Raw genomic sequence first — 25,555 nt, 5'->3', positions numbered from 1 at the left:
AGAATGATTTATTTCAGCTTTTATTTCTTTCATCACATTCCCAGTGGGTCAGCTTTTGAATGTTTTTCCCCCCAATTGAACTTTCTTTGTTTGGATAGTTTATCATTTATTCGCCGTGAGTCAGCACCTCCACACAAACACATTTGTTCTGGGTGTGCGCCAGCTCATGTTTTTTAATCCCCCATTGAACGACAACAATTATACATTGTTGTGATACGTAGATGTATCCAGATGCTGCACATGACACAGAGCGATAATAACAAGATGGTAATAATAAGATACAGCTGCTGTGGGATATTTCCCCCAGTAAAGTCCTTCAATAGATCTACTTCCTCATTGTCAGAATTGACACATGGTCATCTTTCATCTCCGTCCTCTTTGGCACTCCATTGGTCATGCCCTCAGGCCAGGGTCTCTGCCTTGTTTTTTATTTATTTCACTGCATTCTGGGAACATCACCTTCCCATCTGTCAGCGGCCTGCTCTATAGCGTCACCACCAGGGCACGATGGGGATCATCACACACCGGATCTCTCCTCTGCTAAAAGTTCTTAGTCCGTTCGCTCCTTTGTCCACTGAGAGAAAGGTTGTTTTAGGGCATACAGCGTTGCAGAAGTCATGCCTTGGAAATACTTTAGGAGATCCCGTTGTTTGAATACCAAAGGAACCCCAAACACTGGAGCACTCATTTACGCCAGGGTAGTGGGTTCGATTCCCGGGACCACCCATACGTAGAATGTATGCACACATGACTGTAAGTCGCTTTGGATAAAAGCGTCTGCTAAATGGCATATATTATTATTATATTATTATTTACCAAGCTCTTTGAGGAGGCCACATAAAAGGCCTGACCTTCCCTTTCCGGATAGATAGGTTTTATTTACACAAATGCATGTGTCACGACGGTGCACTCTGTCAGTTTACAGTAAAGGAAACGGAATTTGAGCGCAGCTTACATAAGATACGAAGAGCATAAACATGATAAAAAGCAGGAACATTTCAACGTGATTATCTACCCCTCGTCTCGTGTCAGTTTAAAAGCCTAACTAATGGTGATATTTTGGCTTTTTCTGTAGTGTTTCTGTGTTGCTCTCAAACTTTGCCGCTTGAGAGCAAATTTCAGGCACAGCTCCACTCGTCTGCTGCAATGGTTTCATCTGTAGGTTTTGGCAGGCCGCTGAGTATGTCGTGTAGCCAGAACCTCGAATGATCTTGACGGACCAGCTCTGGACTCTTTCTAAGGCCTGGTTCTGTTTCTCAGTGAGGTTGAAATGCCACACGGCAACAGCATACTCCACCACAGGACGTATGTGTGTCTCATAGATAGTTTTCAGGTCGTGGACTGCCAAACCTCCTCAGACTTTTTTTCGGGACAATGCGTTGACCTGCATGTCCCATCGAAGATCTGACTGTACCCACAAGCCCTTGGTGGCTGGAACATTCTCAGATGCAGCGGGGTAGCACAGATAATTCAACTAGTGTGTTTATAAATGACATGGTGTGAGACTGTGACATGTGCCTCCTCTCCAGTGGTTGGCCAGGCTCCAAGACAAAAAGGCATATCCTCCTACAGTGGTTTTTCCACTGCTCTGAAAGAGCCACAGAGTTGACAAATCAGCCCATAAAACAGCCATGGTCTCCTAACTCTGGCTAGATTTTACAACCCCTCGCGCGCGCACACACACACACACACACACACACACACACACACACACACACACACACACACACACACACACACACACACACACACACACACACACACACACACACACACACACACACACACACACACACACACACACATTTTGCAGGCTAACTTATGACACCCCCTCTGTGTTAAGAGTTCGGTTTATAGGGGCTATTTAAGCCAGCTACTGTAGCTTGTCATTGAATTTGTTATTTACTTTGTTTTCAGAGAGCAGCCCCTCTTACCTTGTAGAAATTAGATCTGTTTAATGAACTAATATACAGAGCAGATATGGAGACAAACTACAGGTTGCGTCAATCATCTCCCACTCTCTGTCTAGCACCCCACTTATACCTACCTCCCACCCTGTCAACTCTAGTGCTGTGTGTGTGTGCGTGTGCGTGTGTGTGTGCGTGTGTGTGTGTGTGTGTGTGCATGTGCGCGTGTGTGTGTGACGTACCTCTGACCACCAGATTGGCGGATGCGGTGACGTTGTCCACAGGGGTCTGGGCGGTGCAGGTGTAACGTCCAGAATGCTTCAGCTGGGTGTTCTTAATGAGCAGCTCTCCACTGGAACCACCATTCTGAACAGGGACAACAGGACACATCCAGAGATACACTATTACTGTTGTCTATTTCATTCTGTGCAGACACACAACCTCTTACTTCTAGTCATTTCAGTTAGAACAGACACTTAGCTACACTATTTAAATATCACAATACAGGTATATTATTCTGGGTTCTATGTATATATCACAATACAGGTATATTATTCTGGGTTCTATTTATATATCACAATACAGGTATATTATTCTGGGTTGATTTATATATCACAATACAGGTACACTATTCTGGGTTCTATTTCTGCATCATAATACAGGCATATTATTCTGGGTTCTATTTATATATCACAATACAGGTATATTATTCTGGGTTCTATTTATATATCACAATACAGGTATATTATTCTGGGTTCTATTTATATATCACAATACAGGTATATTATTCTGGGTTCTATTTATATATCACAATACAGGTATATTATTCTGGGTTCTATTTATATATCACAATACAGGTATATTATTCATCCAGAGAAATAAAGCTCAGTGTTCAACACCATAGTCCCCACAAAGCTCATCACTAAGCTAAGGGCCCTGGGACTAAACACCTCCCTCCGCAACTGGATCCTGGACTTCCTGACGGGCCCAACCACAGTAACTCATTGTGTAGTAATTTATTCATGGTGACGGGGCACTGGCTGAGATGTGACGTTCGGGTACAGACAGATACCGTTTGTCCCCCTCAGTCCATCTGTCTACATTGTTTAATCATAGGACACTAACACAATAGAGTGGGAACCAAAACCAAACACTTCACTCCATCTCTCGCCCCCAGTTGGTGACGGTAGTCAACAACCCATCTGCCACGCTGATCCTCAACACTGGGGTCCCTCAGGGGTGCGTGCTTAGACACCTCCTGTACTCCCTGTTCGCCCACGACTGCGTGGCCAAGCACGACTCCAGCACCATCATTAGGTTTGCTGACGACACAACAGCGGTAGCCCTGATCACCGACAACGATGAGACAGCCAATAGGGAGGAGGTCAGAGACCCGCCAGTGTGGTGCCAGGACAACAACCTCTCCCTCAATGCGAGCAAGACAAACGAGCAGATCATGGACTACAGGAAAAGGAGGGCCGAACACCACTGAAGTGGAGCAGGTCGAGAGTTTCAAGTTCCTTGGTGTCCACATCACCAACAAACTATCATGGTCCAAATACACCAAGACAGATGTGAAGAGGGCACGACAATACCTTTTCCCCCTCAGGAGACTGAAAAGATTTGGCATGGGTCCCCAGATCCTCAAAAAGTTCTACAGCTGCACCATCGAGATCATGCTGACCGGTTGCATCAACGCCTGGTATGGCAACTGCTCGGCATCTGACCGTAAGGTGCTAGAGGGTAGTGCGTACGGCCCAGGACATCACTGGGGCCAAGCTTCCTGACATCCAGGAACTATATACGACCCGTGTCAGAGAAAGTCCCAAAAAATGCTCAAAGACTCCAGTCACCCCAAGTCATAGACTGTTCCCTCTGCTACAGCACGGCAAGCGCCAAGTCTAGGACCATAATGCTCCTTAACAGCTTCTACCCCCAAGCCATAAGACTGCTGAACAACTAATCAAATGGTCACCCGGACTATCTGCATTGACCCCCCCCCCCCATTGTTATTGTTATGTACATTTGTTGTGTTACTTTTTGATTTATTTGATTTTTTAAACTTTAGTTTATTTAATAAATATTTTATCAATTATATTTCTTGAACTGCATTGTTGGTTAAGGGCATGTAAGTAAGCATTTCACGGTAAGGTCCCCTACACCTGTTGTATTCGGCACATGTGACAAATAAAATGATATTTGATTGGATTCTGGGTTTTATTTCTGTAGCACGATACAGGCATATTATTCTGAGTTTCATTTGTCCATGTGGGCCATCTTTTTAAAATATTATGGCTGTTGTAAAATGTCTCGTGAGCTCCAGCTAGACAAAAAAAATGTCCCCTTCCCATCTTCCAATTACCCATTAACATAGTATCTATTGTTACAAGGCTACAACTTTCCAAATCCTGAGGGATATAGTCCCGCTTGCCAGAGTCCCGTCACTACATAGGCTTTGGAAGAAACTCGGTGGGATACAGAGATCTGAACATCCAATCAGGAGAACTACAGGGAGCTGTACCAGAGGGCTGGCTATCCACCCTTCTGCCTTGTTCGCCGAATATAACATGGTGCTTCTTTAGTATTCTCAACGGGAAACTGTAATAGACAGAATACTTGACCACAGAAGCCTGCAGAATATCTACAGTAGCCATTCACAGTTTGTTATGTGAACTGCACTCTCACAGCACGAAGCAAACCAAGGTCAAGGTCCTTACGTCACTGACCCTTTATCCAGGCGAGTCAGTTAGGAACAAATGCTCATTTACAATGACAGCCATATTTTCTGTTTATGAAATACTCCCATTGAGAATATAAAGGCGGCATTACATTAACTTACTTACTATAATATGCTTCTGATTGGCAAATACAACTCAACTGGAGCCTGCTGTCATTTTAGGAGAGGGGAAATAAGCCTTGTACACAGCTGTGCAAGGTCATCAATCGTTATATGGAGACATTCCTGTGGAAGGACAGCTGAGGAATGCTAGCTGCCGCTTACTGCTAAGGCTGCACGGACAGAGAGTGGCTCACATCATTGATGAGGAAACTGCAGTTAAACTGATAGAGGCCACCAGCAGTTAGCGGTCCATGGGTCTTTCAGTAACCAAATGCTAAATGGGTATTAACAGTACAGCGGTGTTACAGTGTTACAGAGATACGATTTATACTAGAGTATTACACAGCTACACCAGAGTAATACTAACTTAATATCACAGCCATACCCGGGATCCGAACTGTCAACCCAATGTTTTCTGGCCTGCCTTACTAATCTCTTACCAGGTTGCGTTCATAGTGGGATCCCTCCCGGTCGAAGTCGATGGAGTGGGCGTCCAGGGTCCAGACGAATGTGATGTCCAGCGTGGAGTCATGTGACGCGGCACACTGCATGTGGGTACTCTCCCCCACCGTCACGTCTGCGTTGGAAGGAGCCAAGGTGATCTTAGTGGCCTCTGGGGAAAAGAAAATTAAAGGGGTAAGTAGTCAAGTTTGCAGTATTGTGCTGAGCTTCGCTGACCACAATGTGCTGACTACAATGTGGCAAGATCAGCAATGGATGTACTCTACAGTACAATTATCCGCCAAAGTTCCACTTTAGTTTAATATTCAAGCCTTAGGGAAATATGTGCAATTTGTCCGACACTGTAAAAATGCATTGATGTGAACTGGGTGGAGTTAAGTGGTAGTGAGCATCTCTGACCAGTAGAGGACAGTGAAGGGTAAGATATGGATCACAGTGGACTCTTCAAGGTCTACACCTAACATGCTGACGACACCGCCCGCACGCTCCGTCGCAGACATGTCGATGTGATCAGGACATGCAGGTTGAAATGTCAAAACGAACTCTGAACCAACTATATTAATTTGGGGACAGGTCGAAAAGCATGAAACCTTCATGGACATTTAGCTAGCTTGCTTGCAGTTGTTAGCTCATTTGTTCTGGGATATAAACATTGGGTTGTTATTTTACCTGAAATGCACAAGTTCCTTTTTTTCCCCTGTATCTTTGCAGAATTTTGTTCCATTTTGAGTCACACAAAATCACGTGTTTTCTACTCCAACAACTAATACACAGATAAAAGGGGAAACCGAGTTAGTTTCTAGTAATCTCTCTTCTTTAAGTCTTCTTAATGTATTGCAAACTTTATATGGCGGTTTTAAGCCCTGAAGCCAGGATATGCATATAATACCTATTATATTGGTACCATTGGAAAGAAGACACTTTGATGTTTGTAGAAATGTTAAAATAATGTAGGAGAATATAACACAATAGATATGGTAGGAAAATATCCAAAGAAAAACCAACCAGAATGTTTTTTTTTGTTGAGGGCCCATGCTCTTCCAATGGAACGTATAGGGAAATAATAAAATCTAGCTCCCAGTATGCAATTCCTATGGCTTCCACTGGGTGTCAGTAGTCTTTGTTCAAGGTTTCAGGCGTGCCTCTCCCAAAACGAGCAAGAAATATGAGTTTTACTACAGGGACACAGACTTGTAAATTCGTGTATGCGCGCATGATGAAGAGGACACGCACCTACTAATATCGCTTTCGTATTGAACATACTTCTTTCCATATGAAATATTATAGTTGAATTACATTTTAGGGTATCTGAGGTTTGGATAGAAACGTATTTTGACTTGTTGAAAGAAAGTTTAGGGGTAGATCTTCGGATTCCTATCTTGGCATGTTGAAGGAGTGGATGACTCAAATTGATGGCGCCAACTAAACTGACATTTTGGAATATAAAGAAGAATTTTATCTAAAAAAACGACACTACATGTTATAACTGGGACCCTTTGGATAACAAATCAGAGGAACATTTTCAAAAAGTAAGTGAATATTTAATCGCTATTTGTGGATTTATGAAACCTGTGCCGGTGGAAAAATATTTTGACGTGGGGCGCCTTCCTCAAACAATCGAATGCTTTCTCTGTAAAGCCTACTGTACATCGAACAGTGCCGTTAGATTAACAAGAATTTAAGCTTTTAACCGATATAAGACACTTGTATGTACCAGATGTTTAATAACCATAATTCTTTTGATTATTATTTGAATTGCGCGCCCTCCAGTGTCACCGGAAGTTGTCCCGCTAGCGGGACGCGTAGCCTTGAGAAGTTTGTTGCATTACCACCAACAACTGGACTGGAGTGTGGACCTCAGTTCATCTTTCAATCACCCATGTGGGTATATGCTCCTAACAACCAATGAGGGAGATGGGAGAGGCAGGACTGGCAGCGTCAAAAATAGAACTAAGTTCTCGTTGATGCGCGCGAGCAGTTTGGATTAAATTATTGAATAACATGAATAGAACCAAGTTCTCGTTGATTTTATTTTACAATGCTCGAACACGGTTCGATGTGGTCAGCATGTAAGGATGCTTATGAATTATTCCTTATTGGGGTTCCAATCAAAAATGCATTAAAAAATATATATATTTTTTTAATTTACCCACTTTTCGTGGTATCCAATTGTTAGTAATTACTATCTTGTCTCATCGCTACAGGCTCAGGAAAGACGAAGGTCCAAAACACAACCCAACCAAGCCGCACTGCTTCTTAACACAGCGCGCATCCAACCCGGAAGCCAGCTGCACCAATGTGTAGGAGGAAACACCTGGCGACCTTGGTTAGCGTGCACTGCGCCCGCCACAGGAGTCACTGGTGCGCGATGAGACAAGGATATCCGGCCAAAACCTCCCTAACCCGGACGACGCTAGGCGTTGCCCCACGGACCTCCCGGTCGCGGCCGGCTGCGACAGAGCCTGGGCGCGAACCCAGTGTCTCTGGTGGCACAGCTAGCGCTGCGATGCAATGCCCTAGACCACTGCGCCACCTGGGAGGGCCAAAAACACATATTTTGACCAATGGGAAATGTTAATTGTGTAGATACATGTAGTATGCACCTGTGTAATGATCATGCTGTTCAATCAGCTTCTTGGTGCCACAACTGTCAAGTGGACGGATCATTTTGTCAAAGAAGAAATGCTGACTATAAGGGATGTAAACACATTTGTGCACAACATTTGAGAGCTTTTTGTGCATGTGGAACATTTCTAGGATCTTCTATTTCAGGTCATGAAACATGGGACCAACAATGTTGCGTTAAAATATTTGTTCAGTGTTCAATTCCCATAACATGTACTCAACAATAATAATTGACAAGCCGTACAGTTAGCAGAAGCTCACAACATACTGTACATGCTTGTAATTGGAAAATCTTACAAAACAAATGCACGCTATAATATCCCATGTGCTACCTACTGCCATTGTGCATGGCTCATGTGTGTGTGTGTGTGTGTGTGTGTGTGTGTGTGTGTGCTCGCGCGTGCGTGCGTGCATTGTGTGTTTGTAGCTTGCCTGTGATGGAGAGGGAGCCTGTGCTGTTGGCCTGGCCCCGATTGTTCTCAGCAAAGCAGGTGTAACGCCCCTCGTCTGCTTCGGTCACATTCAGAATTTCCAGACTACCATCCTCCCAGATTAACACCCTGATGATAACACACAATATGTGACTGTTACAAAACACACATACAGCTACTTCATTGCAAGAGATCGGATACTGATGATCACAACATCCTCAGAGTGTACAAAATACATAGACAAGGGCAATACACATATGACAAGAGCAAACCCTGTAAGGCAACATTCTATTCAGCACTCACTCACACGGACAGGAAAAACCCTCCAGAACCGACATGGTAGGCAGGCAGTCATGTTGGACATCTCTGTTATTAAATAATTCCTCCATAGTGAGTTAGTGGTAGATGGTTGAGAGTGATTTGGGTAGTTTGTGAGAGACAGAGATTATTCAGCTATAGTGATTTTGGTAGTTTGAGAGAGACAGATTCTTCGGCTATAGTGATTTTGGTAGTTTGAGAGAGACAGATTATTCGGCTATAGTGATTTTGGTAGTTTGAGAGAAGCAGAGATTATTTGGCTATAGTGATTTGTGTAGTTTTAGAGAGACAGGGATTATTTGGCTATGGTGACTTCGGTAGTTTGAGAGAGACAGAGATCATTCAGCTATAGTGATTTGGGTAGTTTGTTTCAGAGTGATTATGGCACAGGAAGCCCCAGTGTCCCTGTGGTGAGTGGTGGGTCTTTGTGAAGGCAGATTAGCCCAACCCCAGATGCTGACCTGGTAGAGTTGAAGAGCAGTTCAGTGCCCTTGCTCCAGGAGAACGAGGGTTTGGGAGCTGCTTTAGGTTTACACTCTATGACCACTCTGCCGTTCTTAGCTCCCAGAATCCTCCACTTCACAGGGTTGTGCTCAAACGTAGGGGCGCACGCTGCATAGGGCCACAGAGAAAAAAGATTTGAGTCATTTACACTAGGGTTTATTCAATTAAACTGTTTCTGTTTCAAAAAAAAAAAGTGTTGAAAAAAATCTCAGAGAGAAGCATGGGGGTGTGTGTGTTAGCAAATGACTTCTGTTCATGCCACATTACCATAATTAGGACGTGTTTTGGATCAAGTCGCCTCTGAAAAGGGCATGCTGTCGGTTTATTGGACTATGTTATTTGTTTATATGTGAAAACTGACAAGGCAACTTCATGTTTTAATTTAGTCCAAATTGGTCAGCTAGTGCGGTGACCTTTAATCTTTGGACTGAGCCAATTACAATGAATCTGAGCTTTTGACTCACCAATCACTCGCAGCTCTGCGTTAGCATAGATGACTCCATGGCGATTCTCTGCTATACACTGGTACATCCCAGAGTCCTTAAACGTCAGACCACTGAACCTCAAATCACGCTTATCGTACTGCAGAAAATGAATAAAGAAATATGCCACAATTATATCATTCAGCATTTCAATATATCTTAATATGTATTTTTACAATAAAGCACTTGGATGATTCAACATCAACATTGAGATTTCATCACAGTAAATAATAGTGACGCTTTACTGACAACATCTAGATTTCACTTTTGTGAAAACCTCAACGTTGACACTGAAAACATCAAAATGCTTTTGAAATCTAGGAATAACGTGTGCCAATTGATGCAGTGTTGAATTAAATAGCATCCCTTTAGCATTAAAATGCCTTTATTTGACTTAATGAAACCATCATTAATACATAACGAAGTATCCCAGTGGCATCAGAATCCTCCCACTTGCCTTCCCTCCTGACAGGGGTTGGTGTTTGGGACAGTTAGATATGTAACCTCTTTGGGCTGGCACCATCAGAAACAAGTACTTTTCCCTCTCCTCGTTGCATTTTAGCAGACACTCTTAGCCAGAGCAACTTACAGTAGTGATTAAATACATTTTTGTACTGGTCCCCTGTGGGACCACGAACCAACAACCCTGGTGTTGCAAGCGCCATGCTCTACCAACTGAGCTACACAAGACCCCTCAGCTTGTCTCTCTTCCCTCCTCATATTCTCCTCTCCTCTCCTCTCCCCTCCTCTCCTCTCCTCTCCTCTCCTCTCCCTCCTCTCCTCTCCTCTCCTCTCCTCCCCATATTCCTCCTCTCCTCTCCTCCCCCATATTCTCCTCTCCTCTCCTCTCCTCTCCTCTCCTCTCCTCTCCTCTCCCCTCCCCTCCTCTCCTCTCCTCTCCCCTCCCACACTGGCACCCTCTCAGAAACAACAAGAGGTACCTTCTCCTGAATCTTGACTGTGCCTTGTGTTCAGACTATTCAGCCCATGCTAGCGGCCCGGTCACAACAGTGCCACCCTGCTGCTTGGCTACTGAGTAGTAGGGTAGTGTTTTTCTAACTAAGGGACCTGCTGGAACACTACAGGGATTTTCACACAACTCAACCGAGCCGAGCCAAATCAAGCTGTACTGAGCAGGCCTGGTTATGCATCCACCATAGCTGATGGAGAATTATTTAAAAGTATACAAATTGTTTTATTTTATTTAACCTTTATTTAACTAGGCAAGTCAACAAATTCTTATTTGCAATAACGGCCTACCTCGGCCAAACCCGGATGACGCTGGGCCAGTTGTGCGCCGCCCTAGCACTATTGCCTGATTCACATTGCCAACCCCAACCACACTGTGCTGGCTCAGATTTCTTGTCTTCATATGGTATTTTCCATTACGGTACCAGCAACTATGGTGGGTGATTAACCAGACCAGCTCAGCACAGCTCTGCTTGGCTCTGTTCGGCTCAGCTCAGCAGTGTGAAAAGGGTATGTGAAAGTTCTCTTACGGCATAGCTGTTCTTGAGCCATTGCACGTGGGGTTTGGGCTTGCCGCTAGCCACACAGGACATGGTGTAGTCACTACTGATGTCCTTCTCTGTGCTGTTGATGGACTCGGTCCACTCCGGGAATCCTGGAACAGAGTGAGATTGAGGAAAACAGACAGTGTGAGGCCCAAATCCCATCTTGAGATCAACGCTCAACATCAATGCATGATCTATGTGAGGATTGTGCATTTATCCAGAGCAATTTACAGGAGCACATCAACAGATCGTTCACCTAGTCAGCTCAGGGATTCAAACCAGCAACCTTTTGGTTGTTGGCCGACTGCTCTTAATCACCAGGCCAGAGGCCTGAAAAGGTGTAAAATCATAACTGTTTGCAAGTCAATGATTTGTAACGACCAAAGCTGGAGAATATATACCTTATTAGTAGCCCTACCTTCTACAGAGACGCGTGCCCTGTGCCAGTCCTTTCCTTTGGAGTTGAGGGCCTCACACTCGTATGTCCCCTCGTCCTCATACTGCACGTTGTACAGGTGGAGGTGGGCCCCCGCCATGCTGACGTCGTGATTGGACGGCAGCTCTCCGTTCATCTTCTTCCAGCGGATCTGAGGGATGGGGCTGTGGAGAGTGAGGGATGGGAAGTGAGAACAACGGAGAGGAGAGGAGCTTAGACCTATAATCCCATGGCCTTGTCTTTAGAATCTATACGTACAGCTGTATTACAATAAACTATTTCATACTCTCAAGTCTGAGCTAGGGTAGCTAGTATAAGTGATTCTCTAATATATGTACTTGTAGCAATGCACTGGCTTAATCCATACTTACTTTCCCAGGGCGAAGCATTCCATTGTGACATTCTGTCCCACCAGTGCGTAAGTGTCTGGGAACTTGACTTTGATGTCAGCGGGGTATTTCCTGATTGGACCTGGTTGGTGGAGAAACAGGAAATAGGATCAACTGGATGTGAGTCACCTGTTTATTCATAACAACCCCCGAGGAGGCAGAACAACTTAGACCAGCAACAAGATGTTGTGTTAGTTAACTCTGTGTACGGACAATATACGGTTGGAGGCGCTTTCTTGTAAACGGTTGTGTCAGGTAGGATACGTTAGCTATGCTGTCTGTAGCACACACACACACACACACACACACACACACACACACACACACACACACACACACACACACACACACACACACACACACACACACACACACACACACACACACACACACACACACACACACACACACACACACACACACACACACACACACACACACACACACACACACACACACACACACACACTGTTTCCAGCTCAGTCTGCCCTTCAGGATGAGTGTCCAATACAGTGCTAAATATGGGCCATGACACAGCCGGAGGCCCGTGTTGTGTTGTAGTAACGTAGTCATAATGAAACATGTGCATGACAAAGCCATGAAGTGTTACCGGGTAAACTGTCCTCCCCTACAACCTTTTCAACGAGAACACGACACGCTCCCATGCTCCCTATTACGTTTGTGCTATAGACAACTCCTTGGGTAATCGTCATGCATGTAATCGCCAAATAGGACACGACCACAGGCGTTGCCAAGAGAGTACAAACATATGTGGGACCAGGCTAAGAACATGCTAGTTTGTGTTTTTAAATCTGCTAGGTTGGTACTAGGTAACGTGAGCATAAACTGGCAAACAAACAAGGAGGACCAACTGAGAGTACATCACCAACAAGTAATCATTTATGAACTCCTGAGGAAAGCGAGGCCTCCTCTTCATCTTTTACCTAAATCATTTCTCTAATCAAGCCTTTCCCACAACCATAACAACACAGGCACAAGGCTCTCTCTCAACACTTCAACTGTGATCTCAAACTCCAACTCCAGAGATGGTGAGCGCCTGGGTTCTCGCCTCTCTTTAACAATGTTCATATGTGGTTCGCTGGTCACAAGCTGGACCAACTCTACTGCCCTAAGCAAACCACAAACAGTAGGGGATTGTGTGATATCTAACACCTTGATAATGATCTCACATACTGTAGGGTAATATGGTGCCCATCTGCACTGAACAGATTCATATCTTCCAAACCCCCCAAAAAAGTGGGCAATTGTGTGATTACGGAGATCCTCTGGGTAACGACAACTTTTATTATAGGCCATGGTGCGTGCATACTATTAGATACGATGGGACAGGAGTCTTTGCTGAATTAGATTCCTCCACCTCAACATACAGGACAGTTAAAAGAGGAACTGAAAAACAGGAACCAACGTTCAGTCAGGGGGACGAGGGGGATGAACTTGCTGAAGACGCTCTTGGCGATGGAGGCACTGGAGACGAAGCAGGAGTAGTTGCCACTGTCTGATAAATCCACCTGGTGAGAGACGTGAACAATTCAGGTAAACACATTTGATCTTATTATCCTGTATTATGTAGCCCATGTTTGTCACCGCGTGTTCTTACGCGAACATTTGAATGCTGTAAATTCAGCCTTTTCTTCAGTTTATATAAAACTGTGAGCGTCGCTCAATAAAGTCCAAACGCCGTGTCAGAAATGGCACCCTATTCCCATGATAGTGCACTACCTTTGACCAGATAGGGTGTAAAAAAAAAAAAGTATGGTAGGGTGAAATGATAGGGTGGGGTGGCTTTGCAGTCCAGTCGAAGACACATTCTGAAATCCACCTTTGAGATGTAGAGGTTCCCTGTAGTCTGGGAGACAAAGCGACGTTTATCCAGCGTGATGAAGATGGGGAACTCATTCAGAATCCAGCGGAATGACAGCTCGTCTATGGAGAAAAGATACACAACCCTCAACCTGGTGATTAAGCCTGAATCTGTCAGTCAAAGACAGAGGAGGTGGGGGAGCGGCGGAGGTGCCAAGATGGAGCCGAGCCGGGAGAAAGGCTATTTTATTCTTATACTTATACACTATTTTCAAACCACACTATCATGCTGACCCAAACCACACTGTCATGCTGACCCAAACCACACTATCATGCTGACCCAAACGGTACTTTAAAATGAAAGGTAACAACGGAAGCATTTGATGCTTTAAATATCAAACTGTCATCGTGACGCTATGAAAAGAGTTGAAAAGGACAAGTATCACTGAGGAACTGTAATTCAGTAGCCGCGGCAGCAGCTGAAATACATGCATGTTTTCCGTCATTTCACACAATGATTTTGGTGTATAATTTGCATAAGAATGACTATGCATATCTGCCTTGCAGAACTCTAGTGGAGCTCCTGGTTGATGCCAAATAGGTTTGTTTAACGAAGATCAATAATTAAGAAATATACTAATAAAGGAAACCAAAATTGGGCCAAGAGACACGCCGGACTCAGATATTAAAACCTGAACAGATTAGTATAAAGTACCTTTGATGAAGAATACAAAGCTACTGTATGAAATTACATTTTTTTAAAGCATTCAAAACATCTTATTTTGCCTCACTAATCCCTAAACTGAGACTATAAGGGTAAAACTCAGCTCAGGGCTACAGTGTGAGGATATAGCCTACTATGTGTCAGAACAGAAGCAGCCTCATGTAGCAGTACTGCCAGTCACCAGCAGGGGGCACACGTTCATTGATTTTCACAGTTATGATTATCTGGGTTAATTGCCTGAGTCATAACATACTGTTGGATTTAATACTGGAATAGAGACACATGTAATATGTGCAATGCTACAGACCATAGTGTTAACCTAGCACCCGAGCATTCATCGCCAGCCATCACACTTTGTCTTAAGATGTCTCGACACATCTTGAGACATTAAGTCAAGACGTCTTGAGACACTTTAAGATATAGATACTTTTCAAGACATTTTAAGACATTTTAATGATACATTTTGAAGAGATGTCTTAAGGGAAAAGCTGTTGAAATAGCCTAGCGTCTGAGAATTTGCTGCAGCTGTTAGCCTAGCTAGCACTCACGTGGGTAGTGCGGAGGAGGAGCGCAGAGCAGGACTGCCCCCTGGCCCTCCTTCACGTGCACCGCCTCTCTTTCCTCAGAGGAGAAGAAGTCCAGGTCTGGAGGCGAGAGAGAGGGGGGTGATGGGGGAGAGGGGGAGGAGGTGAGAGAAGAGGAAGACCGAGAGTTCAGATTCATTAACGCGCCTGGAGAATCCACCGAGATGCTCTCCCTCACCTCATTTAAGTAATAACACTTATCCTCCTATACCCTTAAACCCTGTAACCTCCTAGCTCAAAGCCATTTTAAAACCAGAACCTGCATTAGTTTAGCTAGCAGACTTGTAATTTGCAACTGTCATATTTCAAAGGGAGGGAACTAACTATTAATTCGGCAGAAGTGATTCAGTCTCGTGCCACACTCTATACCATTCCAATGTCATTTCCAAAGTTGTTATGATGTGGCGCTGCTGCCTCCCTCCCGAGTCCCTATCACAGCTCTACTAACATAGGCATGAAAGTGTAGTCCTTCCTGCCTATGATAATGTGTCACGCAAAAAAAAACTAACGGAGGACCCGATCGCGCCCCAGTGTCCCATCCACTCACATCCAAACCGGACGCCAGCCTCTCGGCTGACCACAGTGCCGTAGTCGTTGGTGGCCACACAGGAGTAGTTCCCAACGTGTTTGTTCTTGATGGGGTTAGAGATGACCAGGTCGCCCCCGACCAGAGTGTAATGGTTATCACCATCCAGGTCTATGCTCCGGCTGTTCAACCTCCACCTGAAGAAAGAGAAGATCGCGTTCTTTCTAAAACATACATCACAATGCATTTCTCCCCACATTTCAAGATTTGCAATGGCGAATGAGGCCTGGATGTTTTAAAGTCATTTAAAGTCATGTATTAGGACCTCCAGACTTGGCCCTGTGCGGGACATCATGCTGGGGAGAGACAGAGAGATAGAGGGGGGGCATACAGCACACACAGCGTGTGGTATTTAAGGGGGTGAGCAGAGAGGAGAGCAGAACATATGTTACTGGTATGTGGCAGGTGGGTTGGCTCGTGCTCGACAGCTCATGGTGATTTTGGCCTCAGGCGACTCCTCGGGGTAGATGGTTTCGACCGGCTGATCCTCAAACACCGGCCCGTAACCTGTAGCATCGTCTGAGAGGAAAGAGACACACACACACAGACAAAATAGGGCGAATGAATCAGGAACTAGTCGGTCAGATCGGGAACAATCCTGTCCATCTGTCTGTTTCAGTTCCGTTTCTTTCGCTTCGTGCCTAACGACTGAGACACAGGTCTAAGACGTGTGAATGAGTGATGTGAATTTGAGTTTATTTTTGTTCACGAAGAAACCATTTGTTATTGATTAACTGCACTCTTGCAGTGCATGAACAACATGGTGTAACGTCTTTCTACTCCCAGCAACTTGGCTCCTACCGCACCCTTGGTATTTCTTAGTACTGCAGTATCTGCCGATGTCAGGTGGCTAACCTACTATACGCAGAACCATCTCCCATTGGTTCAATTATTGTCGGAAGCGAATACCAAATCTTAAATTGGAAGCGAACATTTCACCCGAAACCCTTTCAGATGCCCCCATCATCGTCAGAGTTGCCAAGACAAGCAGTCGGCGGGCTAAACACAGAGAGAGAGAGAAGATCTCCTTGATGGAAATGCCTTGCGTCATTCGACCTGCCTTTAAACCGGTGTCGACACACATTGACAACGAGATCTCGTGCGTGCACAAGCATACACACGAACGCACGCGCGCACACACACACACACACGATCAAAACATACGCGCCACGCACGCACACAAACACACTTGGATAATTAGATCCAATTAGTCATTAAAAAACACACGCATCACAGAGCTCCCATGAATAAGACAGAGACACAATGCAAGACAAGGCAATGAATAACCAATGAGGCCAAATGTTCCTGGGATGCTGATTATTCTCTCAGATCGTGACTGTCCATTCAGGTGTGTCTGTGTGTGATCTCGCTCTCTGAGCACATCTGTCACCTCTATGCCACTGTCACCGAGGAGCGACCTCCCGCGCACACACACACACACACACACACACACACACACACACACACACACACACACACACACACACACACACCCGGCACTTATCTCATCTGTCTACATAGGAAAGCAATGCCTCTAAAAGATTCCCTGAAAATTCATTCCCCTAGAAAATAAGAATTACACACAAACTGTCACCTTTACAAACCCAAGACAAAAGGGTTCATCGTCTCACAATATCCTGACAGAAACAAAAGACCGGGTGGTTTGAGCTGAAAGCTGTGGTATATCAGACAGTAGACCACGGATATGACAACAACAAAAAACGAATTGTTTACCGCTGTAATTACGTTGGTAACCAGTTTATAATCGCAATAAGGTACCAAGGGTTTGTGGCATATGGTCAATATACCACTGCTAAGGGCTGTATCCAGGCACTCCGAGTTGCTTCGTGCATAATAACTTAACAGCGGTATATTGGCCATATACCACAAACCCCTGAGGTGCCTTATTGCTATTATAGTCTTCATTCTCAGTGAGAGAGATATAGAGAGAGAGACAATGAGGGAGAGAGAGAGAGAGACAATGAGGGAGAGAGAGAGACAATGAGGAGAGAGAGAGAGACAATGAGGGAGAGAGAGAATGATAAGAATGAGAACGAGAGCGAGAGGACTTGGGACTTCAGAAAATGTGATTTTATCAGATACTTCAGAAAATGTAACGAAAACAATTGCAATGGACAGGATTGACGCTCACACACTCCAACACAAGGACCACGTGTAAGTGCTTGACACTGTGATGGCCTAGTTCCAACCATTTGGAATGAGAGAGCAAAGAGAGAGAGAGAGAGAGAGAGAGAGAGAGAGAGAGAGAGAGAGAGAGAGAGAGAGAGAGAGAGAGTGACCAGACTGGTGAAGTGACAGAGGAGGAGTGTTGAACATAACCCATAAAGCCCACAGCCTGCAGATACCAGGGACCTTGATGCTCTCACATCTGCATTAATGCTCTCTCTCTCTTCCCCTCTCAGATGAAGGTCTCTCTCCTCTCTCACTAGTTCTCATTGCTTCTTGATGCCTCTTTCTCTCCCTCGACCGTCTCGCTGCTCTGCCTCTATCGCTCTCTCAATGAAGAACCATCAATCGTCTCTTTCTTTCTCCCTCTTTCCCTGGCTCAAACACAGACTGTTTCTCTCGGTCTCCATCTCTCTCATCTCTCTGTTCCCTACTTCTTGTAGACCTCTCTCTCCCTCTCACAGTCCCCCTCGAAAGACTTCCATATTGTTCTCCGTCTCTCTCCTCTCATTCTCTGCGTCTCTCAGTGTCTCAGACACTTTCTCCCTCTCTCTCTCTGTGTGTATTAATCCCCCTCTCTGTCTCATCTTCTGGCATGACTTGGCTGTGGTAGCAATGGCTGGGTGACTCCGTTAAAGAGGTGTAAAAGCTTTTTTGGGGTATACAATCATGTCCTCGGCAGTCAATGGACCAAAGACACTGACACACACAGACACACACACACACACACAATTCTCTCCTGGGCTGTGAAGAGAAGAGCCTTTCCTCTGGACTTTATTACCAGACAACAGGACTATTTAACAACACTGTCCGGCCTATACTGGAACAATACCAACACAAACCTGCTCTCTCCTGATCCAGGATCCTGGTCTCGTCTGAAGCTTTTCTTTTCCTCCTTTCATTCTTACTTTCCTTCCTGGCATCAGAGCCTCTAATGAAATGACACATCTATTCTTCATCAGCTAGGTATTATATATTAGGCAACATTTTAGCCAGCAGGAATTTGGATTGTTATTTAAGCGTTATAATAGTGTAGAGAACTGTGACAGTGCAAGATGCCTTGTATCGCACACAATTGTCTCCCAGCCTGTAGGGAAACTCGACAATGATTTTGTTTTACAATGGATATGTGAGCTATATATAGTGTTGCACCTATTTAGGCATATGGTGATATAATTTGTACATGCAATTAATAAATAATACAGACATATAACTAGTCGAGCTACAAGCTAGCATGTAGTTAACTCCCAGACAGTTGTTTATCTGGGAGTCAATTTGTTTGTTTGTTTGATTACATGAAGAAATTGGTTGTCGTCCAATTGGGACAGTGAACATATGTGCTGTATCTCTACTGCAGCATTCTGTGGGTATGTTCACCATGCCAGGTCTGTGAGTGAAATGTGGCTGGAGCTTTGCTGCTAGCCAAATCCTCACTGTGAAAGTCTTACTGTAGAGCGCACTGGCTATCACTGCATCACAAAGAATACGTTAATATGAATACTATTCCGTGCTAGAGATGTGCATGGTCATACTGTATGGTGCATGTGTAGATAGATATATATGGAGAGAGAGAGGGAGAGAGCGCGAGAGAGAGCGAGAGCGAGAGAGAGAGAGAGCTAGAGAGAGAGCGAGAGAGAGTGAGAGAGAGCCCGAGAGAGAGCGTGAGAGAGAGAGAAAGAGAGAGAAAGAGAGAGAGAGAGAGAGAGAGCGAGAGAGAGTGAGAGAGAGCGAGAGAGAGAGAACGAGAGAGCGAGAGAGAGCGAGAGAGAGCGAGAGAGAGCGAGAAAGAGACCGAGAGCAGAGAGAAAGAGAGAGAGCAAGAGAGCAAGAGAGCAAGAGAGAGAGCAAGAGAGAGAGAGAGAGAGAGATATGAACTAATTAGAAGGTGCTACTCGAATCGGGTCGACCAGAAAAGCAAGGTGAAGCAATTCAGGCATTCTTGAAAGTCAGGACAATCCTTGTCCTGCAAATTGTTGTTTTGGATTTTTGAAGGAGTAGGCATTTATAATTCAATGTGGGGTGGAGCATTATAATTATTGTCGCGAATAAAGACAGTTAGACACAATAAAAAATACACCTCTGTCGAACGGATACAAATTTTGTCGATCTTTATTACATCTATCCCATATCGGCTGTTTCCATTTACACATTTCGTCATGATTTCATTTTTGCAGCATTGCTTTTGTTGATTAAACTTGGGGTCAACGGAAACCTGTCTACTGTGGGCCCTAGATCCTGCAGCATGCTCTGCATGCATTCACGCAGCGCGACACAGAGTGGAGATAGCATAAATGTGTCCTAGGGTTTACATAGATGCAGGGGCCTTAATCTTGCACATCTCTGCTGCTACATTCGCAGGCGCACTTACAAAGAAGGCAGCCCTTTATTCTTGCACACCTGCTGTGACATCCACAAAAGCATACCCAATTTGATCGCCCGCGGTCGATGCGACACTTATCATGCATGAGAGAGAGAACGTGAGAGGCCGTGAAAAGAGAGCGAGAGCGAGGAGAGAGAGTAGAGAGAGAGAGAGAGAGAGAGAGAGAGAGAGAGAGAGAGAGAGAGAGAGAGAGATGATGTCTAGGAGAGAATAAACAACGCACCCTGCATGCATTGTCAGGACATGTTCCCCTTCTCACAAAATCATTTCAATTTACCCTTCACTGACTGTAACTGGTTGGTTAGTGAGGGAATATGGTGGTGGGTGAGGGGAATATATAAATAATGCTATCTATGCATACCGTGTACACTATGACAGCACACAGTAAACGAACCATCGCAGGTCCCTGACCTTGTTTATAGATAAGTAGGAGGCCTCCCATGTTTCTGTGACAAGGAGTCACCTTGGTGTGTGTTACGTCTTCCAAATGCACAAAAAACATGACTAGAGTCAATGGTAACGCTTCCTATAGCTCAACAGTTCATCATTTGTGTTATTTCTATAAAGAGCTGTATCATTATTTATGCGTTTTATCCAAACAGAAGCATTGAAACCAACATATTACCACATAATCTGTCAATTCTAGTTATATTCACCCATTTTATTTTCTCCATAAAAGAAGAAAATAATAACAACAATGTTTTTTTTTGTATTATTGTTCCAGAACATTTCAAATACATTACAATAATGTAAGATGCTCTTTCTTCGTGGCCAACCTCTGCTTAATTAACTTGAATTTTCTCAATTACAAATTGATGAACCGGATGAACTCTCGGAACCTTCAAAAACATTGCGCATTCCATCTATAATAGCATAACACATCTAGATCACTGTGTTGTTACAAGACTCGTTGCTGCTCCCATGGCAACATAATGCCAGACGAATAAACCATTTCCTAAAGGTCCTCATCACCGCCGTAATGTCAGGATATTTAACCAGATCACCACGTGTGTTGTTGTGGAGGAACATGCATCCTCATCATCTGCTACAGCAGAAGGATCCCCAGAAGAGACGCGGTAAAAGTTAACCTTGACCCCCAGACAACGTTTCATTAGGCTCTGTCCTTCCCCAGCCAACAACGATGAGAGGGGAACTTCCAGGCCGAGTCCCAAATGGCACCCTATAACCTTTATAGGGCCCTGGTCAAAAGTAGTGCACTATGTAGGGAAGAGGGTGCCATTTTGGACGCTCTCTCGGCCAGTGCCAGTCTGTTAACCCACGCTGACAGGCCGATAACGTTCTAAAGTGTTTCAACCATGCAAGGCCAGAACTGGGGGCTAGGGAGTACTGTGGCCCAATGGCCTTGACATACTTCCATTGTTTGCGGGCTACATTATACGAGACAGACATACTTCCATTGTATTTTTCTGCTACAAGTATTTTTTTTTTTTAAATACATTGGAAGATCCTGGAGGGAAGGACTGATGGTTTGTGTACTAGTTTGTCAGAGCACAGAATACCAAAAATGAAGCAGGGACACAAATCTTCCCAGGTCATTGACGATAGATGCAGTAGGAAGCATACATCATGCTAATAACCTAGTTAGCTCTTACAAACGTTTGTTCTGTCCCTCTTTTGACACCCGCCAGCTACACTCTCATGTCTTATTGGCTGCAGAAGTGACCAAACAAAAAACTGTCAATGATGATGAAGTTTGCTGGAACAAACATAGCTCTGTTCTAATCTAGTGGAACGAGGGACACACAGGTTATGGTGTGTTTTAAAATGGAAAAGAGCTGTCTAATAACGTCCCAAAGAAGGACAAGTCCACTGCAGGTCAAATATCAATGTGATTGATATCTCGGACTTGGAGTTACCTGACAACTGATAACTTCCTAATATCGATGCCGTACAGGCAAACTTGCAGTGATGAAATTTTGCTGAAATAGACCATCCCCATCTGTGTTCTAATCTAGTGGTCGAGGGAAGTGTAAACTATGTCTTCGAGTGGTCTAAAAACGTCCGGAAACCGTCAAAAGGTCTAAAACTAGACAAACTAGTCAACTGCAGGCCATACAGAGGACAGCAAAAATCAATCAGAATGTTCTCCAACTCTCTCAATCTTCCTGGACTTGGGTTAAGTGTCCAACAAGATGCTCTTTGAGAGCAGCTTGCCTGTGATGCCTTTGAAGGCCCTCAATGAATCACGAAGGACTTCCCACAGGGCCTCAAGGCCTTAAGGCCACAGCCCATAAACAGACAGACTGAGAGCTCCATTACAAGGTCATTTTCAGTAGGGTAAGCAACCAAAAATGTTTTGCAATGGGAAATGAAAATGAGTTTTCCTGTTTCAGTGCGTTGTCTTCGGTTACGTTTAGCATGGAGAAAACAAGGTAATCGTAATAGTTCATAGTTACACTAATAGCAAGATGTAACTGGTGGTAATTGCAGTCTGTAATTACAGAGGTGTAACAACAAGTGCTTGTTACGATGCTTGTTACAAACATAAAAGTTTACGATGGCATCCCAACGCACCATATTTCAGCCTGCACAAATCACGTGATAGGTGTCAGCCAATTGAAAACGTACCACTTCAAATCACACAACTCTGCAATAAAGAGCTCTGCAGTCTGATATCCAGGCCCAATGGCAAAAACGGGTTCACATCAAATAATACTGTTAACTATGCATTTAACAATGGGCAAATTACTTTAACCATCAATAATATATATTATTTTACACGTTAACTTCTTGGAGACAGGGGGCAGTATTTTCAAGTCCGGATGAAATGCATGCCCAAATTCAACTGCCTGCTACTCATCTCCAGAAGATAAGATATGCATAGTATTAGTAGAATTGGATAGAAACCACTCTGAAGTTTCTAAAACTGTTTGAATCATGTCTATGAGTATAACAGTACTTATGTAGCAGGCGAAACCCAGAGAAAAAAACATTCAGATTATTTTTGAGGTCACTCTCTTTTCAATGGGTTTTCATTGGGAATTCAGATTTCTAAGGGACATTCTTGCAGTTCCTGCCGCTTCCACTGGATGTCACCAGTCTTTAGTAATTAGTTGAGGTTTTTCCTTTGTGTAATGAAGAAGTAGCCCTGTTCAAAATGAGGGTCACTTCAAGTGTATTGTTTGTTAGAGGCGCGTGACCAGAAAGGTAGCGTCAGTTTGTTTTCTTCCTGTATTGAACACAGATCATCCCGTCTTCAATTTGATCTATTATTTACTTTAAAAAATAGCTAAAGTTGTATTACAAAAGTAGTTTGAAATGTTTTGGCAAAGTTTACAGGTAACTTTCAAGATATTTTGTAGTTTCGTTGCGCAAGTTGTAACCAGTGTTTTTCTGGATCAAACACGCCAAATAAATTGACATATATATCGACGGAATTAATCGAACAAAAAGGACCATTTGCGATGTTTATGGGACATATTGGAGTGCCAACAAAAGAAGCTCGTCAAAGGTAAGGCATTAGTTATATTATTATTTCTGCGTTTTGTGTTGCGCCTGCAGGGTTGAAATATGCTTTTCTCTCTTTGTTTACGGAGGTGCTATCCTTGGATAATAGCATGTTGGCTGGATTCACAACACGTGTAGCTTTAATTTGGTATCTTACATGTGTGATTTCATGAACGTTTGATTTTTATCGTAATTTATTTGAATTTGGCGCGCTAGTGTCCCACATATCCCAGAGAGGTTCATAAACAGTTATGGTTAAAATTGTGAGATAGCAATTAGTGTTTGTTTCTGTCTCATTGTAAAACATGTAGAATGGCATGAAATTAGCTATATACAGTAGCTGCACATTTGCCTCTCTGTCCCATGGCAATATATGTAGAATTGCAAGAAATTACCTTTAAAAATGGGGAATTCTCTCAGCCTCATTGACAAATGTGTAGAATAGCATTGGATTAGCTATAACACTGCACATTTTTTTCATTTGCCCCATGGTAATATGCTTGAAACAGCAACATTTTCTCTCAGCGTCATGTCAAAATGTGTAAAATAGCATGAGATTAGCTACAGTATATTAGCTAGATTTCTTTGGGGAGCCCCCCGCCCGCAAAAAACTGTTGGACGCCACTGATTCACAGGTTGGTAATTAGAGCCTATTGAGCCACACAGCGCATCTGTCCACAAGAGATTACAACCTTGTGATAGTTACTACTGAATGGATGCAGCTGAGAAGAAGCTGAAGCAGTCAGTCTGTCTGGTGAGAAGGATGTCTGCCACATATCACGTCTGAGGTGTTAAATTGCTCTTTCGCTTCCAGTTCTGTCTTTCACATGAATTGTTGACAAAGATACTTCTCAGTTCACTCACAGATTCACTAAATGCCTTGTGGTCTGGTGTGTAGTGCTCACTGTACACATGCTAATAACCAGCTGGGGGGGGGGGGAATCCCCTCCGAACATGGTTTCTAGTAACTCTTGTCAGATTTTTAAGTAGGCTACTTACTGATAAATCCCATTTGAGAAATCTGCATATTGCTGTGTGTGTTTCTGGGTTCTGCTTGGATTTGGTGACATTGCAACATTTCCTCATTATTCCAAACTGATAAGAAACACATGCACGCAGGCACACGCGCGCGCGCGCGCGCACACACACACACACACACACGCACACGCACACACACACGCACACGCACACGCACACGCACACGCACACACACACAAGCTCTCTGTTGATATTATCCACAACAAGTCTTACCTCCGTAGAAACCAGGTTCCCCTCCGAAGACAGATGCATCTGGAAGGGAGTCAAGAGGGAGGGGGAGACAAGGCAAGCATGTTCATTTAGAAAATCCATTACAGATCCTCTTGTCTTTTTTTGCAGAAGGGAGAAAGCAAACGAATAACAATCTCTCCAGTGCCATTGCTGAAAGCTCCTCCACCATGCACCTGTCCGGTTAAAAGCCTCCAGCACACACTTACATTACACCCACACACATGCACCCCAACAATCTGAGGGGACACAAAGTAATTGCAGATGGGTGGTCAATTTAGCATTTTTTTAAACACCTAAAACAACCTTTTCCTGGTGTCTGTATCGTCCTGACTGGTGATTGATTTTTTTTTTTTAATAAACAAAATATGCTTCTTTGCATCGCTGCTAAAATCGGGGTAAACGATTGAAAGGAATGTGAGCATTATTCAATACATTTGGTTATTTCTTGCTTTTCTAAAGTCGACCAACCTTGCCAGCAGGCATGTTAGCTAAGATCGCTACTCTAACTTGATTAATAGCCTAAAATGGCTCCGTGGTAGCTAGTTATGAGGTTGGGAGCTTCTTGGGAACCTATTTGGGCTAGCTAGAGCCTACTTTGTAAAATTGCTTGGTAACTAGTAGTATTAAAG

General features: G+C 44.0%; 1 protein-coding gene across 3 annotated transcripts in view; it reads right to left on the bottom strand.

The window, feature by feature from the left end:
* Nucleotides 1–25,555, bottom strand: part of LOC118400808 (contactin-1a-like) — a 119,279-nt gene that overhangs the window by 14,075 nt on the left and 79,649 nt on the right. For all 3 annotated transcript variants that reach the window (XM_052474696.1, XM_052474694.1, XM_052474695.1), the window contains exons 3-16: nucleotides 24,909–24,947; nucleotides 16,015–16,141; nucleotides 15,584–15,759; nucleotides 15,001–15,096; nucleotides 13,748–13,851; nucleotides 13,334–13,436; nucleotides 11,890–11,989; nucleotides 11,501–11,682; nucleotides 11,068–11,192; nucleotides 9,551–9,668; nucleotides 9,044–9,194; nucleotides 8,266–8,393; nucleotides 5,187–5,359; nucleotides 2,150–2,273 (exon numbers count right to left, since the gene is read on the bottom strand). In XM_052474696.1, the coding sequence (XP_052330656.1) occupies nucleotides 2,150–2,273; nucleotides 5,187–5,359; nucleotides 8,266–8,393; nucleotides 9,044–9,194; nucleotides 9,551–9,668; nucleotides 11,068–11,192; nucleotides 11,501–11,682; nucleotides 11,890–11,989; nucleotides 13,334–13,436; nucleotides 13,748–13,851; nucleotides 15,001–15,096; nucleotides 15,584–15,759; nucleotides 16,015–16,141; nucleotides 24,909–24,947 (1,746 nt within the window). The remainder of the gene's footprint in view (nucleotides 1–2,149; nucleotides 2,274–5,186; nucleotides 5,360–8,265; nucleotides 8,394–9,043; nucleotides 9,195–9,550; nucleotides 9,669–11,067; nucleotides 11,193–11,500; nucleotides 11,683–11,889; nucleotides 11,990–13,333; nucleotides 13,437–13,747; nucleotides 13,852–15,000; nucleotides 15,097–15,583; nucleotides 15,760–16,014; nucleotides 16,142–24,908; nucleotides 24,948–25,555) is intronic.

Source organism: Oncorhynchus keta, chromosome 22, assembly GCF_023373465.1.
Source record: "Oncorhynchus keta strain PuntledgeMale-10-30-2019 chromosome 22, Oket_V2, whole genome shotgun sequence".
NCBI classification, from domain to species: Eukaryota; Metazoa; Chordata; class Actinopteri; order Salmoniformes; family Salmonidae; genus Oncorhynchus; species Oncorhynchus keta.
This window is presented reverse-complemented; position numbering and strand designations above follow the sequence as displayed.